At 40.2% G+C, this 20,057-nt stretch overlaps 1 protein-coding gene across 3 annotated transcripts in view; it reads left to right on the top strand.

Moving 5' to 3' along the window:
- Nucleotides 1-18,700, top strand: part of FYB2 (FYN binding protein 2) — a 46,995-nt gene extending 28,295 nt beyond the window's left edge. For 2 of the 3 annotated variants that reach the window (XM_087719612.1, XM_087719614.1), the window contains exons 8-18: nucleotides 158-290; nucleotides 407-447; nucleotides 2,570-2,645; nucleotides 8,184-8,225; nucleotides 8,986-9,075; nucleotides 10,694-10,722; nucleotides 11,421-11,481; nucleotides 14,168-14,252; nucleotides 16,887-17,046; nucleotides 17,837-17,870; nucleotides 18,023-18,700. In XM_087719612.1, the coding sequence (XP_087575738.1) occupies nucleotides 158-290; nucleotides 407-447; nucleotides 2,570-2,645; nucleotides 8,184-8,225; nucleotides 8,986-9,075; nucleotides 10,694-10,722; nucleotides 11,421-11,481; nucleotides 14,168-14,252; nucleotides 16,887-17,046; nucleotides 17,837-17,870; nucleotides 18,023-18,029 (758 nt within the window). In that variant the 3' untranslated portion in view covers nucleotides 18,030-18,700. The remainder of the gene's footprint in view (nucleotides 1-157; nucleotides 291-406; nucleotides 448-2,569; nucleotides 2,646-8,183; nucleotides 8,226-8,985; nucleotides 9,076-10,693; nucleotides 10,723-11,420; nucleotides 11,482-14,167; nucleotides 14,253-16,886; nucleotides 17,047-17,836; nucleotides 17,871-18,022) is intronic. The other variant, XM_087719613.1, reaches the window with a different exon arrangement.
- The last annotated feature ends 1,357 nt before the right edge of the window (nucleotides 18,701-20,057 follow it).

Consider the following 20,057-nt stretch of genomic DNA (forward strand, 5'->3'; position numbering starts at 1 on the left):
ATGGTCTATTTTGGAGAAACGTGCATCAAAAAGCCGATGCAGTTTTCATAGCTTTCTCTTCTTGGATCTTCAGAATGCATGTTGCAGTTTCAGCATTTAGGCAGGTTAAATATTTCGTATATGTTTAGGAGAGCCTGAAACAAGAATTCTGCTCCAGTTTCAGATGATTATGTATGCCTGGAATCTTTAAGAAGAGATGAAGGGAAATGGGATCCAGATCTAAGAACTGCTACATTGGAGCAAACTGCAGAGGAAGTGTATGACGATGTGGAAGGGATAGAGAGAGACCTGTAAGTGTTTCATAGACATTTAGAAAGTACATGTAGATTTAAGTTTTTTGAAAAATTGTGACTCTTAACATTTCAGATGTATTTTTACACCACTTTGTTTAAATGTTGTGTTGCAGGCAATCCTCCGATGCCCACAGATCATTTGCTTTACATTCTAGTAAGTATAGAAATAACACTTCTTGTAGAATAAAGTGGGCTTGAATATTTAACTACTGAAAGAATTTATGCAAAGGTAGTTTTAACTCTTGAAAAACCATCCAGATTCCTAGTGAATTCTCTGCACTACCCAGCCAGTGGAAAGAGTATGAAATTTGGAGTGTTTGTAGACAGAAAAAAAACATGGCTTAATTTTTTTTTCATGGTTGAGATCCCTTTTAGGAAAAAATACCAAAAGCTTGTCAGGGGCCACACTCTCAAAAATAAATGGGGTCAGAACAGTAGTTGAATTCAGATATGTCAGAATTCAGCTAATATTGTCAGATCCCATGTGTTTAATAAGGCCACACTTTTGTCACCTGAAAAATGATAATTCATGGCAAAGTTTGTAAAGTAAAAAATGTAAATATAAAAATTAAAGTTTTAATTTTTACTTTACATTTTATAAGTCAGTACAATTGTAATGTAAGACAAATAACATTCACTAACTGAAGCCTTATTTTTCAGATAAACTGGTTATATAATTCATATTGAGGATTTCTCTTTGACTTGTGACATGTTCAAGCTGTAGATTTACCAATGGGTTGTCTGATAATTTTTCTAAATGTGGAAGGACCACAGTACTTCTAAGCCTGCTTATATTTAATATACATGTTCTTATTTTGCAATTGTTATCCCGTGGTCTTCTGGGAAGTCACTGTCTGATTGTATTCCATTGAGTGGAATCCCATGTTTGTCTGTTCTTTTTCATAGGCCAGCAAACTATTCTAGAAATAAAGATTCCTCCCCCTCTTTTCTGTATATATAGAATTTATCTGAAGTTGTTAGACTCAAAGCCTAAATAATATACTCTGTCATTTCTCAGTCTGAACTTTCCACTTTGCTCCTTAAACTAGCTTTGTTTTTGTCAGTGATGGAGAGATGATTAGTTGCTTCCCCCATTTTTTTCCTTAGTATATTATTCATTTTTTTCTCCCTTGTATCAATGGAAAGATATATGGATATTTTTCAACTCATCCTTATTTTGTTAGGTTAGGCTGATTGATAGCACCTGGCCCAAGATGTCTTGGTAAACCATTTGGCTAAGCAGGTCATGCTTTTAACTGACAACCTTATTTGAAGACGCTTCATTTAAAATCTCTGGAGGCTGATGTTGTATTGTCAAATTAAAAAAAAAATCACCCTTGGTGACACATTGACTTTCAAATGATAGTACTCATTCCACATGGTGTAGTTAAGTTATGGTCACTGCATTTTTAATGTTGATTTATGTGAACTTTCCTCATCAGGAGCAGTCATGGTTTTGAACTTGTCTCTCAGATAATTTATAGACTCTTATTTATTGGTTCGTTGGTTTTATAGTATTGGTAACCGGCCCCAATCCAAAACCTTTAGGTAGCATATGAAAAAATGGATGTGTATGTATAAATAATCTTTTTTTAAAAAAAAAATCCAAACTAATTCCTTGCTCAATCTTGAAATTTATTTGATAGTTGTAGTTAACTCACCAAGTCAGAATATTTGATTTCTATTTAAATACTGAGACTATTTGAGTGCTGTAAAGGTAAAAATGAGATCACATTTGGGCTAAGCTGAACTCCTTGGAAGAAAGGCAGAATATGAATGCAACAAAAGTTAATTTATAAATTAATTTATATAAGAATATGAAATAATATGTCAGTTAGATAGATTAATAATTCTTTGGGGTTAATGTTTTGTGTGATTTCTCCACCTCATCTTTTCCTACAGGATTGGCTCAATTTAAGACAGTTATAGGATGCAATAAAAGCTACAAAGTTGTAGAATTTTAAAGTATATTCTTTTGAGGTATTTTTGAATAGAAAACATGTGCTTGTTTTATTCCATACTCCAGTTCATAGTGCTCTATATTTTATAATCTCTTGAAATTTGGAAGTCAGTTTTATTTAATTCAAGCCCCACTTCTTGGATATTCCAAAAAGAGCTTAGTTAGGTTATTACTGAAGTGCAATAAATGGATGATGATAGAAAAAAACAACACTTTTGTTATATTTCCAAATGGTGTCTTTTCTAACTATACTTTAAAATTATCAGCAACTGGTGGTTTAGCTACAAATATGGCTTTTTATTTCTTTATATTTTAGATGATACCTATGAAGAAACATATGAAGATATTCAAAGTGAAATTCAAAGTGAAGGTTATAATTCCTCCAAATCGGAGTGAGTAGATTGTCTTTGGTTGTATGTACTTTGCGTCTTCTCCATTGAGGTGGAGATAGCATCCAGGCATGGGTTGACCTTGGCCGCTCCTGATTGGACTGAGTCTGTTTCTTTAAAGTTGTTAAACTCCACTTCTGTTGCTAGCCACCCAGCTTTCGACTCAGTCCACTCTTGGACAGTTGTGTCATCTGCTGGTTCTCTTCCTCAAAGAATATAGAGAGAGTTTTATTGCCTTTATATCAGATCAAGATATTGTGAGTACCTCCCCGAGCAAACAGTTTTGGCTGGCTCGTGTTTGTGCACAGCTACAGCTACAGCCGCTGGGCTTATAGCCCGCATGGGGAGCTTGGCCTTTTTGCTATAGGCTCAAAAAAAGCCGTATTTTGTGCTTCTTGGCAATGGTCAAGTATGTTTACTGTATTGCTGCAGTCCCTTTTTGGAGTGTAGGAAATATTATAGGATCATACAGTTGGAAGGAATCTTAGATATTACCCCATTCAACTCCCTGCTTGTAATAGGATCTACTATATCATCTCTGATAGTTCACTATCCGGACTCTATTTGAAGATCTCAGTAAGAATTTATCACTTAATACAGGAGCCTCTTTGACCGGTTGGCTGCTTGTATAGTCGGAGAATTCCTCCTGATGCTTATTAACCATATTCTATGCACAGGTGATCCTCAACTTATGACCACAATTGAGCCCAACATTTCTGTTACTAGGTGAGATGTTTGTTAAGCGAATTTTGCCCCATTTTATGACCTTTCTTTCCATTGTTAAGTGAATCCCTGCAGTTGTTAAATTAGTAACACGATTGAATTAGAATTAGAATTAGAATTGATTTTATTTGTAGGCCGCCCTTTTCCCTGAGGGGACTCAGGGCGGCTCACAGAAACCAGGGAAGGGGAAATACAGCACTAAGACGACAACACATAATAAAATAATAAGCAACATGCATACAACATTCGGGCGGGGTAATGGTCCTTATCCCCAGGCCTGACGGGCGAGCCAGTTCTTCAAGGCTATGCGGAAGGCCTGGACGGTGGAGAGGGTACGAATCTCTACGGGGAGCTCGTTCCAAAGGGTCGGGGCCGCTGCTGAGAAGGCCCTCCTCCTTGTAGTTGCCAGCCGACACTGGCTGGCCGATGGAGTACGGAGGAGGCCTAACCTATGAGATCTTATAGGTCGTAGGGAGGTAATTGGCAGAAGGCGGTCTCTCAAGTATCCAGATCCACTGCCATGTAGGGCTTTATGGGTGATCAGTAGCACCTTGAAGCGCATCCGGAGATCGACAGGTAGCCAGCGCAGCTCGCGGAGGATAGGTGTAATGCGGGTGAATCGGGGTGCACCCGCGATCACTCGCGCGGCTGCGTTCTGCACTAGCTGAAGTCGCCGGATGCACCTCAAGGGCAGCCCCATGTAGAGCACGTTGCAGTATTCCAGCCTAGAAATCACGAGGGCCCGAGTGACTGTTGTGAGGGCCTCCCGGTTCAGGTAGGGTCGCAACTGGCGCACCAGGCGTACCTGGGCGAATGCCCCCCTGGTCACAGCCGCTATATGATGGTCGAATGACAGCTGTGGATCCAGGAGGACTCCCAAGTTGCGAACCCTCTCTGAGGGGTGTAAAATTTGACCCCCCAGCCTGAGTGTTGGATTAATGGCCAAATTTTTGGGAGGGAAACACAACAGTCACTCGGTCTTTTCTGGGTTGAGCACAAGCTTGTTAATCCTCATCCAGTCCATGACGGCTTCAAGTCCCCGGTCCATCACGTCAACCGCTTCATTGATTTGGCACGGGGCGGACAGATACAATTGAGTATCGTCCGCGTATTGATGGTATCTAATCCCGTGCCTACGGATGATCTCTCCCAGCGGTTTCATGTAAATGTTAAATAGTAGGGGGGATAAGACCGAACCCTGCGGCACCCCATATTTCAGGGGCCTTGGGGACGATCTCTGCCCTCCCACTAACACCGACTGCGACCTGTCCGAGAGGTAGGAGGAGAACCACCGTAACACGGTGCCTCCCACTCCCACCTCCTGCAGTCTTCGCAGAAGGATACCATGGTCGATGGTATCGAAAGCCGCTGAGAGGTCAAGGAGGACCAGGATGGAGGGATGTCCTTCATCTCTGGCTCTCCAAAGATCATCCATCAATGCGACCAAGGCGGTTTCAGTGCTGTAACCGGGTCTGAAGCCTGACTGGAAGGGGTCTAGGTAGTCTGCTTCCTCCAAGGACCGTTGGAGCTGGAAGGCCACCACCTTCTCAACAACCTTCCCCAGAAAGGGGAGGTTGGAGACCGGGCGGTAGTTGTTAAGGACAGCTGGATCTAGGGATGGCTTCTTCAGAAGGGGTCTCACCACCGCCGCTTTTAGTGTGGCGGGGAAGTTCCCCTCCCGAAGCGAGGCGGTTACAACCGCCTGGATCCAGCCTCGTGTCACCTCACTGCAGTTAGAAACCAGCCATGAGGGACACGGATCCAGAGCACAGGTGGAGGAACTCACAGCTCTCATGGCCTTGTCCACATCCCCGGGGGTAACCTCCTGAAACTCAACCCAGAGCTGTTGGACTTGATCCCCCTGAGTCTCGGCTGGAACTGCGGGTGTGGAGTCCAAGTCCGTCCGAAACCGAGCAATTTTGTCCGCTAAGAATTGGGCATATTCTTCAGCTCTGCCCTGCAAGGGTTCCCCCGCCTCCCTTTTGTTCAATAGGGAGCGGGTTATCCTAAACAGGGCGGCTGGACGGGACTCAGCGGATGCGACCAGGGAGGCTATGTGCGATCTTTTGGCTGCCCTAAGTGCCCTAGTATATTCCCTGGTGCAGGTGGTTACCATTGCTCGGTTCGCTGCGGACTTATCGGACCTCCAACGGTGCTCTAGGCATCTCCTCCGGCGCTTCATCTCCCGGAGCTCCTCGGTGAACCAAGGAGGTCTCCGGGATCCGCCGCCTCGGAGGGGCCGCAGTGGCGCAATCCGGTCGAGGGCCTCTGACGCTGCCGAATGCCACGCAGCAGCCAGAGTCTCTACCGGACTGTGGGTGAAAGTATCAGGAATAACCCCAAGCTCTGTCTGGAACCTTACTGGCTCCATAAGACGCCTGGGGCGGAACCATCTGGTCGGTTCCTCCTCCCTACAGTGGGGGTTTGGCCTCCGGAAGTCGAACCTCAGTAGGCAATGGTCTGACCACGACAGGGGTATGATGTCACTCCCCCTCAGACCAAGATCACACATCCACTGCTCCGAGAGAAATACGAGGTCAAGCATGTGTCCCGCTGAATGGGTTGGGCCTCGGATTACTTGAGTCAAGCCCATGGCTGTCATGGAAGCCATGAACTCCTGCGCCCCATCAGAGTTTTCACCGAGCGACGGCAAATTAAAGTCCCCCAGGACCATCAACCTAGGGAACTCAATCGCCAGCTCGGCTACCGACTCGAGGAGCGAGGGGAGGGCCGCTGCAACGCTGTTGGGAGGCAGGTACGTTAGCAGCAAACCCACTTGACCCTTGAGGTCCAACTTTAACAGCAAAGACTCACACCCGACAATCTCCGGAGCAGGGACCCTACGAGGAACTAACGACTCCCGGATAACCGCGGCCACACCCCCACCCCTTCCCTGGGCTCTCGGCTGATGCAGCACCTGAAATCCTTCTGGGCACAGCTCTACAAGGGGGACTCCTCCCTCTGGGCCCAGCCAGGTCTCAGTAATACATGCCAGGTCTGCCCTCTCGTCTAAAATTAAGTCCCGGACGAGAGGTGCTTTATGTACAACAGACCTGGCATTTAGCGACAACAGCCTGAGACCAGGGTCCTGATTACTTGCGCCATCTGGTCTTGGAGTGGGACTCCTAGGGCCGGAAGGAGGGATCTCTGTGACGTAGCGAACCCTCCTTCCCCGGTAATGGCCAGCCCTAAAGTCCCCGCCGTATCTGCCCCTCCCTGTTACGACCGCAATACCCCGACCCTCTCCCGTGTCTCTGGTCCCCTCAACCACCCCCGTGGCCCCCGCAACTCCCGGCAGGTCCTCCGAATCACACATACTCATACACTCCCGCAAGCAGTCCCCACGTAAGATTAAAACACAGAAAATTTACAACAATATGAATATAAAAAGTGGGACATTCATTCATCTCATGCAAATCTCATGCATATCCCATACAAAGAAAGAAGAAAAAGATGAAAGAAAAGCAAGAAATTACAAGAATTGCGCAGTTGTTAAGTGAATCTGGCTTCCCTATTGACTTTGCTTGTCAGTCGTTGACAAAAGATGATCACTTTATCCTGGGATACTGCAAGTGTCATAAATATGAGTCAGTTGCCAAGTTTCTAAATTTTGATAATGTGACCTTGGGGATGCTGCAAGGCTCGTAGAATGGTTATAAGTCACTTTTTTCAGTGCTGTTGTAACTTCAAATGGTCAGTAAATGAGCTGTTGTACTATGTTGGGGATTAACTACTTTAGAATATCAATTGGAACAGACTAGGCCAAAATTTCCTGACTTGATACCCATTAAATTCATTGGACTAATTGCTTACAGAATACAGGTAATCCTGTATTTACAACTACAATTGAGCCCAAAATTTCTCTTTTTAAGTGAGATATTTGTTGTGAGTTGTGTTCCATTTTACGATGTTTCTAGTGAATCACTGCAGTTGATAAGTTAGTAAGTTAGTAACACAGTTGTTAAGTGAATCTGGCTCCCCCATTGATTTTGCTTGTCAGAAGGTCACAAAAGAGGATCACATGACCCTGGGACACAGCAACAGTCATAAGTATGAACCCATTGCCAAGCATCTGACTTTTGATTACATGATCATGGGGCTGCTACAAAAGTTGTAAGTGTGACAAATGGTCATAAGTCACTTTTTTCAGTGCTGATGTATCGTATTTTTTGGACTATAAGACGCACTGGAGTATAAAACACACCATGATTTTGAAGAGGTACATTTTTTTAAAAATGGTGAATCATAATCCTAAAAACACGGTAACTTTGAACAGTCACTAAATGAACTGTTGTAAGTCAAGGACTACCTGTATTTAACCAGCATGAACCAACAGAAAACCCAATTTTGAGAGTCTAAGATAGAGTACTCTATTACCAGAAATAATATGCACTAACCTTCCCTATATTAGTGCCCTTGGGATAAATTAGAATTGACCCCTCTCCATCACTGTCAATACCACATGCCCCCACCCCAATATCTTTATCTACCATGTTTTCCTGAAATAAGAGAGGGTCTTATTTTCAGGGAGGTCTTATTATTTTTGAGGTGCAGGAGGCGGAGAGCGTAGTCACCTCATGGCTGCTGCTGTGTTGCAATATTTTTGGGGGAGGGCTTATTTTTTTGGGAAGGCTTATTTTAGTGCATGTGCTCAAAAGCCCATTTGGTCTTATTATCCAGGGAGGTCTTATTTTTGGGGAAAACACGGTAAGAACCAGTAGTTAAACTTAGCTTGGAACTAACTTCCACCCTAGGAGCAAAATCAGAAATAGATGCTTTTAGTAATATTCTATCTTTTTTCCCATCTTGCCCTCCCAGAATTTCTGGAAAAGGAATTATTCATTCCAGGAATTATAAAAGGTGGGTGTTCCTCAGAGTAATAATGCTAGAATATAATAGGCTTCTTTTGTCTTGTTTTTGTGCCACATGGAGCATGGCTGATGATGCCTGGGAAGAATGAACTCGGTAGCAGCCTGCCTTCCGTTTTTACATATATGGGGTTTTTTTCAGGGTTAAGCAGCTGCTGAAGCACAAAGGAGATGTTGAAAAGGTCTTTGCTATATGCTAGCCTGAACTCTTTTAGGAGCTGTCCGAGCCCCGTCTGAACACTGATTCCACCTTTAGATTTACACACTGTTTGTTTCTCCAATGCACTAACCTTCCCTATATTAGTGCCCTTGGGATCTCCAATGTTTTTACAAAGAAATTCTAGAAAAGCAGCAATTGCATGTTGGGGTGGTGCCAGAGACACATTCACCTATTGTCTTTTCCCAACTTTATGTTCATAAAGAAAGACAATGTATAAAACCTGTGTGTGTGTGTGTGTGTGTGTGTGTGTGTGTGTGTGTGTGTGAGTGATGTCAAAGCACCTGGTATGCCAAATATGGGAGGAGAGCTTGTGGCTTAGTGGTTAATATAACTGACTAACATGTAAAAACAGCCCAGGTTCAAATCCCAGTAAGGGTATGGCTAGCTGATGAGAGCTAAATAGCTTGAAATAGATCTATCCTAGTCTCCCTTTATATATATCCTAGTCTCCCTATATATATATATACACCTTCTTATAGGTTATATAACCTTCACTTTGTTATTTATTAATTTCTCTCTTTTTTTCTTCTAGAGATATCAAAATTGAAAAACTCAAAGCATTTGGAAAATTTTTCAAAGGAAAATTAAAAATAAAAAGCGCACAAATGAAAGAGAGTTCTCGGTATGTAATGTATTATTCCAATAGCAGAGAATACAGGTAGTCCTCTACTTACAACCACAATGGAGTCCAAAATTTCTGTTATTAAGTGAGACATTTGTTAATTGAGTTGTGTCCTGTTTTTATGACCTTTCTTGCCACAGTTGTTAAGTGAATCACTGCATTTGATAAGTTATTAGCACAGTTGTTAATTGAATCTGACTTCTTCATTGACTTTGCTTGTCAGAAGGTCGCAAAAGGGGTTCACATGACCTTGGGACACAGCAACTGTCATAAGTATGAATCAGTTGTCAAGCATCTGAATTTAGATCACATGATCATGGGGATGCTGCAAAAGTCGTAAGTGTGAAAAATGGTCATAAGTCACATTTTTCAGTGATTTTCTAACATTGAATGGTCACTAAATGAACTGTTGTAAGTTGAGGACTACCTGTATATGGTATGTAGAGAATATACAGTATGGTCCTAATCAAGGAACAATCAAGCAAGAAGATGCATTGCAAACAAAATTGGCAGGGGAAGCTATTCTATATGCAATAAACAGCCAGCAAACTTCAATCCCTTTGAACTGATGATCTTACCTAGACTGGTAATAAAACATCTGCAGTAAAACAATCTCAGAAAACATCAAGAACTCATCATCATCATCATCATCCATAAAAGGCATCTATTGATTAATTTAAAGTGCTAGTCCTTAATTTTTATTCCATTTTGGTCACTGTGGTGGCTGATGAACCTTTGAAATGCTGGGTTACTGCAATACAAATCAAGCACTGTGAAGGTTACATCTTAATTGCTAGTTCAATAATAGCATGTATGTCATTGAAATGTAAATGTGATTGGGATAGCAATGCAAAAGCTGTAGATACATTTACAGAATGGCAAGGCCTTTCCCTTCCATCTTACCCAGGTTGAGTGGGAAGGACAAAAATGTTAATGAATGAGTAGCATTGAATATTAAGAAAATGGTAGCTGATATGCATTTGAGAGGTTGCCACAAAGAGGAGGAGTCAACTTATTTTTCAAAGCACCAGAGGTCAGTACAAGAAACAATGGATGGAAACTAATCAAGGAGAGAAGCAACCTGGAATTAAGGAGGCTCCAAAAATGTAATGCATTTTGGATATGTAAATGTGCTGTTTTCAGGAATTGATAACAAAAAACTTGTGAAGTTCAAATATTTTTATTGGTCCAATTTTTTTTTCCAATGATGATTTTATTCAGTCATATAATCTTCAAAATTGAGTGGTACAGTGGCCTAGAGGTGGCGCTGTTGCCTCACATTCAGGAGTCTGTGAGTTTGATCCTAGGTAGAGGCAGATATTTCTCTCTCTGGGCACTTTGAGATTGTATCCGCTGTCACATTGGTGACAGAAAGGACATCCGGCCAGTAACGCTCAGCTCCATTCAGTTGCCAAGTCTCCACCCCGCAAGGGATTATGGGGTCATTTAAAGATGACGATGATATAATCTTCAAAATTAAGAGTCACGCAAGTGTGATGGGCAGTATAGAAGTTGGTGCATGTTAATTCCTGTTTGAAAACCCTAACTGCAGATGTGCAGCCAAATGTTATTTATAACCCATGCTGAAATGCACATTTGTTTTATTTGTCTTCTGCAGCAATCTTTCTCGTTCTGTACCAAACCTAGGTAAGCTTGTATGTCTAATAGATAAACTGACTCTCTTCTGAAATAACATTTTTGGTCCTGTCTACATATCTGAGACGCTTTGGAATAGGCACCCCTCTTTTTATTTTGTAATTATCAACAGAAAATATGGGGCCTGTTTAAAACCCTGCTTCTCATTTCTAACAGATCTTTTTTTTAATGATGGGAGTGCAGCCAAGAAGGATTTCTAGCACATCTGCCATTGCTAGTCTCTAATTCTACAGATTCAGCTTTTTTGTAAGAGTAAATTGAGTCTATAATTATTCTTTTACACACTGAATTTGTAGAACTGCTTCAGACAAGTTAGATATTTTCAGATATTACAACATTCTTAGTTATTTTAATGCTTAATACATAGCCATTAGTCCTTTTGGAATTCACTTCTAGTGGGAAATTCTTAAGGAGACAAATGATAATTGTGACAGTCTCCTTTTACAAGGAAGTCACTTGGGGTTTCCAAAGTAGCCTTGCTCACTTTATGAATTCAAAGGCCATTCATTTTCTGGGATGCACTGTAACTTTTTAGAGGTTGATAATTGAGTTTGCTTATTTCCTACTGTCACTCCATTTGTTTTTCCTTTCATGTTGCATTTGGTAGACTGTAAGATTTTAGATGCTTTCTCTTTCTTAATTCTGGGAAATTGTAGATAGTTAATCACACTCTCTGCTTTTAATTGCAGATGTCATGGCCCAGGAAAACTTGGTGTATAATGACATTGACCCAGAACAAAATGATACAAGGTAGGTAAAATAGTCACAAATATATTTTTCTTTCCTATCTAAAAATTTTCATGCCAACAAAACTTTCTTCAGATCTATAAAATTATAGCAGTACCCTTAAAATGTGTGATAATGTCACTGGCTTCAATAATATAATATGCAATAGTATAAAATGCAATAATAAGGTTAATTAACTGATTATGTGCTTTTAGAACTGGCTCTTAGTGACCACGTAGATCAGGGGTGTGAAATGCAAGCTCCGTTTTTGCTGGCAGAGGGTTGCAGGAGGCCTTCCCCGCCAAAAATGGAGATTGGGATCCTGCTTTCTCTGGCAGAGCACTCAGGCCACGAGAAGCACCCCGACAGAAGTGACATCAAACTAGCCACACACCCCTGGTCTCCCTGAGGTTAAACACAACCCTCATGCGGCCTTCAATGAAATCGAGTTTGACACCCTGATGTAGCTAGTCTCCATGATGAACTATCCTTCAGGTTTTCTAGCAGCGGACCTATTAACCACTGAAACTGAATCCATCTAGCTCCCTGCTGGTCATCCTCTTCTCTTTCTTTCCATTTTTCCTAGCATTAGAGATTTCTTCAGAAAGCTGGATCTTTACATAATACATTCAAAGTAAAATAATTTGAGCCTGGTCATTTGTGTTTCTAATGAGAACTGGTCCAATTTACTCATGTTTTTGGCTATCCATGGTATTCTCAGGAGTCTTCCCCAACACCAAGATTCAAAAGTGTCAATTCTATTTAAAGACTCTGAAGCACATCTGGGACACTTTTGGGAACATATTTTATTCATTTATTCACAAAACTAGCATCCTGTCTTTCTTCCATGAGGTCAGGCAGCTTCCTCCAATCCTGATCGTCAGCCATACAAGATCCAGTAGATCACACCAAGAAACTGATGCCTAAAGCTCCTTTTATTAAGATTGGCTTTATTAAGAAATGACTGGTATTTTTTTAATCCCTTCATTCTTTTATCTGCAAAGGTTTTGTGTAAGCTTCCAGCAACCTCATGAACTGAAATAGTTTAAACTTTCTGGATGGCATAAATTGTTCCCCTTGTATATAACCAGAAACTTTGTACAATGAGAAGAAGCAGAGTTTTCAGTGCCACACAATAAATGTTTCTCAGGCATTGTGAAGATCACCTTTCCATCTGTCTTCCACTATAGAATTGAAATGTCTTTCATCCTAGATTCTGTATTTTCCTCTCTCCAACTTCGGTCTTGAGATTCTTCAGTTATACATAAAATTTCAGCTAAGCTTTCTGGTTAACAATAGGGAACTGAGTGCAAACAGTCACATGCGACAACTTTGTTTGTTGGTAGGCATTATGTCTGGGTGACTCTGCAGGTGATATACGTCAACCCTGATAATAAAACTGAACTGGTTCTTCAGCAGCATGAGAATAATTGAGTATTAAATGCATTTTTGTGAGGAATGGAATGCTGTGGAGTCAAAGGCTGCGTGAAATTCAAATAGCCTTTTAATTCTAGCATCAGCTTTTTTTGCTTGCATTAAAACAAAATCCCTTGTAACTTTCCAGCTGGGTGAAAGCTGCTTGGTGCTCTGCTTGCAACCTATTGAACTACAGGTCTGGGTGTACTGTAACTACATGATTCCTATTTGAAAATGGTTTTGTGATTCAGTGGTGCATGAAATGAGGCCTGTTGTGTGGTATCTTAGTTGATCGTGCTGGTACTCATTGTCTCTCTGGAACCTCAGCATTTTCTGACATCCCTGACATTAGGAAACCATGTTCTCTCCCCCACTCTCCTTTTTCAAAAGAGAATATTTGTCATAAAACTGGACATTTACATTTTCTTTGTTGAAAGGAAGAAAGAGAAAAGCAAACAACAATCATGCAGAAAGATAAAGAAAGAACACTGGATGCATTTATTTTTGAAGAGATGGGAATTTCTAAAAACACATCATTTACATTTCTATTATTTATGTAAGAAGCAAAATATAAAGCGGCCCACAATGTTTAATGCTATTCAACAGAAACATTCCACTGTTGCATATTTCAAGCTGAAATTTTATATCTTTAACAATACAAAGGTGGAAGATTTGTGTGACATCAAGTCTAAATTAGGATTCTCTGAAATAGCCATAGTTCAATTTGCCATAATCCAAAATTGGAACTACCCTGTTTTCCCCAAAATAAGACCTTCCAGATAATAAGCCCAATCGGGCTTTTGAGTGCATGGGCTAAAATATGCCTTCCCTGAAAATATTGCAACACAGCAGCAGCCATGAGGTGACCACACACTGCCTCCTGCACCTCAAAAATAATAAGACCTTCCCAAAAATAAGGCCAAGCACTTATTTCAGGGGTCAAAAGAAAATAAGACCCTGTCTTATTTTGGGGAAAACACAGTAGCTGGTATTTTTCATTTTCTGCCTTTGGGAATAGAGTTTAACAAACAGAGAAAATTGATATAGTCCAGGAAGCTAACATTTTTGGGTGAGTTCTAGCTTCTTACTGGCAAATAAACTCACAGTTGACTTCTTTGGTTTACTTTTAAGCAGAAAAAAGGCGACTGGCTTCAAGGTCATTTGAGGATCTTTCCAGATAAGGGCATCTGATCTCTGATGCAGATTTAGCAACACCAAAAATCCTGATTTTCCCCTCCCCATGATTCTCAGATGTCCATTTGTTAGATTTATTCTGTACATGTGTCTTTCTTAGAAATCTCTTTAAAGTCAAGAAATACGTTGTAGAAAAGAATAACAAGATGACAAAAGAGGAACAATCATTTAGAGAAAGATTTATGGTAAGTTTCTCCTTCTTTTAAATAGCTTGGAAGATGTTGGCATGGTTACTGTTGTGTGTATGATATATGAAAATATGCTGTGCAATTTGTCATCTCTTGTCACAATACAGAACTATGAATAGCAACATTCCAGAAAACTATTCTTGTTACATTATATTATCATTAGAAATAGGCATAAATTCTTAGTGGTAACCAAGAATTCGGACCTTGCTTTAAGAGAAAAATATGTGGCTGCAGAGTATGTATGTATGTATCAGGGACTTGCAGTCACTAGACAGGGGAGGCGTGGCCTCACCAGTCATGAGGAAAAGGAAAGAATTTTAAAGAATTTTTTAAAAATAATTAAAGCCAAGGTAGTTGCTGCCAGATTCCAAGTCACAATGACTTGGCATCTGCTTAGTGTTAACTATAGGAGGAGGCGAGAGAACTATGGGTCTCCTGTGCATAAGCAATTTTTCACCTTTTAAGAGTTAAGCAAGGGTTAAAAAGCCAAAAATTTCATATGCAAAGGAGGGCATTTTAGAGGCTTTTTAGAGTTCTCTGGGAGCAACTAGCTCAGTTTGACTCAGAGCTCTGGCGTTTCATGAGGGCAGGCAAAAGTAGAGTTGAAATCCTCTCTGAAACAGCTGGAAAAGGTGCGTGTGTGGGGAGGGGGGAGGAATTCAAAAAGTTTGATTGCACACAGAACCACATTGCGTTTTTAAACACACACACACACACACACACACCTGGATAAAAGTATATAAGCCCAGCTTCACTGATTACAAGTTTGAAAAGGCAATGTGATTCACCTGCAATCAAAGGCTCTGATCGGAAGGCAGCAGGGGAAGGGGTGGGGTATGGCAGAGGAGCTGCTTTCAAGCCTTTGGAAAATATATCCAATCCAACTTCTGTGTTTGTGTTTGTTTGAGAGTGAGTGAGTGAGAGAGGGACCCAACTTCTCTGTGTGTGTGTGTCTGTTTGAGAGAGGGGGGATGGAGGGAGAGAGGGAGGAAGGAGGGGGAGGGAGAAGAAAAAGAATGGGAAAACTTATTTTGCAAGGGGGGGAAATGCTGTCGCTTTAAATCAGAACTGAGCATGCCTGTCTGTGGAATTCTGGGAGTTGAAGTCCACAAGTCTAAAGTCTATCACCAGCCATAAAGCTCATCGCACGTCACTGGTATGTATGTATGTATACATACATGTGTGTGTGTATAAATTTTATTAAAGATTGTAATTACAATAGTAAAATCAAATACAAACTAAAGTATAAAAGAACAAAAAAGTAAAATAGGTAGAAAAGGGGAGAAAAAGAAAAAATAAGAATATTGCAAAGAAAAAGAAAATATATAAAATATCAACAATTGTAGTAACTTATCACCGTCTGTTAAAAAACAGCAAATAATCTTCTTCCCATATCATATCTCTTATCTATAAACAAATCCATAAATATATCTTCATTTTAGTCCTGATGTCAGCAAGAGTCCATTAAGGGTTACCAGGACAACATAATAGCTATTTTAATCTTGATCAAATGAACAAATTTTATATTTCTTCCTCTTGCTTCTAATAAGGCAATCCTACTTTTGGTTTGCCACTTCTTTCCATAAAGTATTTATTTTCTTGGAAAATTTCACTTGAGAACTGGTGCCACCTCACTTATCCTTCCTCCTGTGCTTTCAACTGCTTGGACCTGTGGTGGAAGATGGTTTCCGCCTCTGCTTGCCATACATATTGCAGGGTTGCCCAGATCCCGGGCAAGCAATGGGAGGAAGAAGACAGTCCCCTGAGGGTGGCACAGCTGGGGTAGTAGCAGCAGAGAGCAACAGGAATAGCTGGTGGAATGCAGGGCATCAATAATGGCAGAGATTGGGGGAGGTAGGCAGTGGGCGGGAGTTGGAGCAGAGAGCTTGTGCAGGGCAGGAAAAGGTGAGACAAGAATGCAACTCTGAGGATGGTCAGAGCTACTATTCATTCAGTTCTGTCCTAATGGTCAACCATTCAATGAATGGTCATTGAATGGTCATAACCCGAGGCCTACCTGTATGTCAAACCACTTTTGAAATTGGAACTTTTGACGCCAGTAAAAAGTATGCTTAATGTGCATTTAAAAACTAACTACAGGGAGTCCTTGACTTAAAAACATTCATTTAATGATCATTCAAAGTTACAATGGCAGGGGGGGGAAGTGACTTGTGACTATTTTTCACACTTATGACTGTTGCAGCATCCCCATGGTCACATGATCAAAATTTGGATGCTTGGCAACTGCTTCATATTTATGATGGCTCCAGTGTCCCACTCTCATGTAAGCACCTTTTGCCGCCTTCTGACAAGCAAAGTCAATGGGGAAGCCAGATTTACTTACCAGCTGTGTTACTAACTGAACAACTGCAGTGATTCACTTAACAAGCATGGTGAAAAAGGTTGTAAAGTAGATCAAAACTCACTAACTGTCCCACTTAGCAACAGAAATTTTGAACTCAGTTATGGTCGTAATTTGAGGACTATCTCTATGCAAATGTTTGAAATCTTTTGCATTCTCAGTGTTTCCTATCCATACTGTATCTGTAATAAGCTCTAGTCCTGCCCTCAATTAAGTTTATGTACTGTATATTGTAGCTTGGTTTCTTCCCCTCCCTTTCTCTGCCATAGTATAATAAAGAAATCACAGTAATAAATACGGCAGTCGCACATTGCTCAAATACTCCTATCAGAGGAAACCTGGACTTGAGGATTTTGCCTGGAGAACAACTTGAAGTTATAGACATCACTGAAGGAAATCAACTGATATGTCGGAATTCTGAAGGCAAATGTAAGCTTTCAAAAGGAATAAAATAGATGAGCATAATAGAATAGAATAACAGAGTTGGAAGGGACTTTGGAGGTCTTCTAGTCCAACCCCCTGCTTAGACAGGAAACCCTACACCAATTAAGACAAATAGTTATCCAACACCATCTTAAAAATTTCCAGTGTTTTAGCATTCACAACTTCTGGAGGCAAGTTGTTCCACTGGTTAATTGCTCTGTCAGGAAATTTCTCCTTAGTTCTAGATTGCTTCTCTCCTTGATTAGTTTCCACCCATTGCTTTTGTCCTACCCTCAGGTGCTTTGGAGAATAGCTTGAGTCCCTCTTTTTGTGGCAGCCCCTGAGATATTGGAACACTAGCATGTCTCCTCTTGTCCTTCTTTTCATTATTTCCTGCAACTGTTCTTCATGTTTTAGCTTCCAATCCCCTAATCACCTTTGTTGCTCTTCTCTGCGCTCTTTCTAGAGTCTCAACATTTTTTTTTACATCGTGATGACCAAAATTGAATGCAGTATCCAAGTGTGACCAAAGCATTATAAAGTGGTATTAACACTTTAATTTAATAATAATTAAACAAAAACACTGTAGGTGGTGTCAGAAATCAGAAAAGCTGATTAAATTTAAAAAAAAAATTGGCCATCTTGGTATGATACTGAAGTAGGACTTAAAAAAATATACATCATTTTTGCATTTGAATATTTTTTATTGTAGGTTTGAACAGTTAGTTTGTAACTGTGACTAAAATTTATAACAAAACTCATCCTACAGTAATCAATTTTATTTTATCTTTCCTAGATGGGTATGTGCAATTAGAACATTTGAATTTCAGGTAAGGTTTAAAATGACCCAGTTCTTCTGAGACATGGGATTAATTAAAATCAGAACCTGTAATAATTCAAAGCTATAGGTTTTTTTTATGGATGTCATGACACCATTTGTATCCTGGAATAAATGTAGCTTTGTGTTTTTTTCCTATATCAGGCACTAGTGCTGTACAACTGAAGGCCAACACATGTGACTTATGGAAGGATGTTGTAGGCACAATATAGGGAAATTTTCGTTGCTTGGGAAAGAAAACAAAAATGGAATTGTGGACAACGCACTCAGCCTGAATTCTTCAGAAACTTACAATTGCTACTTTTTTTAATGATTGTCATAAAAGTGACTTTTTTGTATTAGTGCTTGATATTCATGCTATCCTGTCCAGAGTTTATCAATTTGGCACAGGCCAAGGTACAAATAACTTAATGCCACTGTCTGTAAAAACACCTTTTTTTCAAACTTTGTTTCAGATTACAACTCTTCCCAGAGCAGCTTTTTTTCATGGTAATTGTAAATGTCACTTTGCTTTTTTGGATATTGTACAGCAATACTTAGTCTTTGTGTGCAAGACCTATTACCTGCTATTGACACATTTCTTTTTGTATGTATTTTGTCAATATTAGGAGTATTACACTTGGTTTTATATTTAATCCTGTATTTAACCAGTGTAAGAATTTGTGGACTAAGCATTTAGAAAAAATATTGGGAGTCCATTTGATGCACTATTTTTAAATGTAAATAGGATAAATAAAATATGAATTGGCAATTAACACATTGCTGCTAATTGTAGAGTTTGACACAAAACTTTTCAGAAATTAAACACATACTTAGAAGTGTTTACTGTTTCATTTAAAAAAAAACACAAATGTATCCAACTCTGAATATTTACCAATATAACAAATACTGCAATTAGAATAAGTTTCCTTTGTGTTGGAAAGTCCTATTTGCTTTAAATCTGCTGTCAAAGGAGGAAGACAGAGGATAGGAAATATAAAAGTGAAGTTCCATTGTGAAAACAGATACCTGCCTGTGCCTGAGCAACTTTGATGAGGAAATGGATTTACATCCTTCCATAACAACTTATGATCGGGCAACAGTGTAAATTTTTTTTTAAATACACACATACACACACACACATTATCTATCTATCTATCTATCTATCTATCTATCTATCTATCTATCTATCTATCATCTATCTGCTGATCTTCTTGTATTAGGGTCTTTTTCCGTATACGATTGAGATTGTCTTGGTGACGTTTTGGTGGGGTCCCACTCGCCATCTTCAGGCTGGTGTTTTCGGCTTCGTTCTTCTGCGAGTAAGGCGTGGTCGGAGCTGTTGTCTTTCTATAAATCTTGGTGGGGGTGTGTGGAGTGCTGGCTTTGTTGCTGTAAGTGGGTTCATTGGCTGTCCAGTACATAAATACATACGTACGTACGTATGTATTTATGTACTGGACAGCCAATGAACCCACGTACGTACGTACGTACATACATACATACATACATACATACATACATATATATGCAGGTCTTGCCGTACATATATATACATTCACATACACACACATACAGGCAGTCTTTGTTTAGTGACCATTTGCAGTTATGATGGTAATGAAAACCAACCAATCCTAACATTAATGATCTTCCCGGGTCTGTAAAACAAAGGAAAGCTGAAGTTGGACCATAATCACACTCATTGCCAGTCTCTACTGTGGTTGCTAAATGAGGACTACCTATAACAAATTCGCATACCGCACAATTCAATTTAATTTAATGCAAATTATAAATTGATAACCTGTCATGTTATCAGCCAAATGTCAGTTAATGTGATGCTTGTCGAGTGTAGTGCACGGTAAGGCGATTAATTTTCTCAAGGACCACATAAGAAACTGGGATTTTTACGGAGGGCTGCCACCGTGAACTGGACAGGGACAGCCAAAGGCCTGCAAGTTGTAAAATGCCCACATTGTAAAATGTGTGGTCTAGTGCATGCACAGTTGCTGTTGGGGTTTTAGATGCTAATTGTTGCAATGCAAAATGGAGAAAGTTTCCATTTGAGGAAACACCCCCCCCCCGACTCATTTTAAAGAACTAAACAGAATATAGGACATTAGGGATATTTTGCATATGGCTCTTTCTCTTCTAGCTTCTGTGTTCACTTGATTTATTTCAAATATTTATGAAATCTATCATT

This window comes from Thamnophis sirtalis, unplaced genomic scaffold, assembly GCF_051295495.1.
Source record: "Thamnophis sirtalis isolate CommonGarterSnake01/CBP01778 unplaced genomic scaffold, rThaSir2_p1.2 scaffold_7, whole genome shotgun sequence".
In the NCBI taxonomy this organism is placed as follows: Eukaryota; Metazoa; Chordata; class Lepidosauria; order Squamata; family Natricidae; genus Thamnophis; species Thamnophis sirtalis.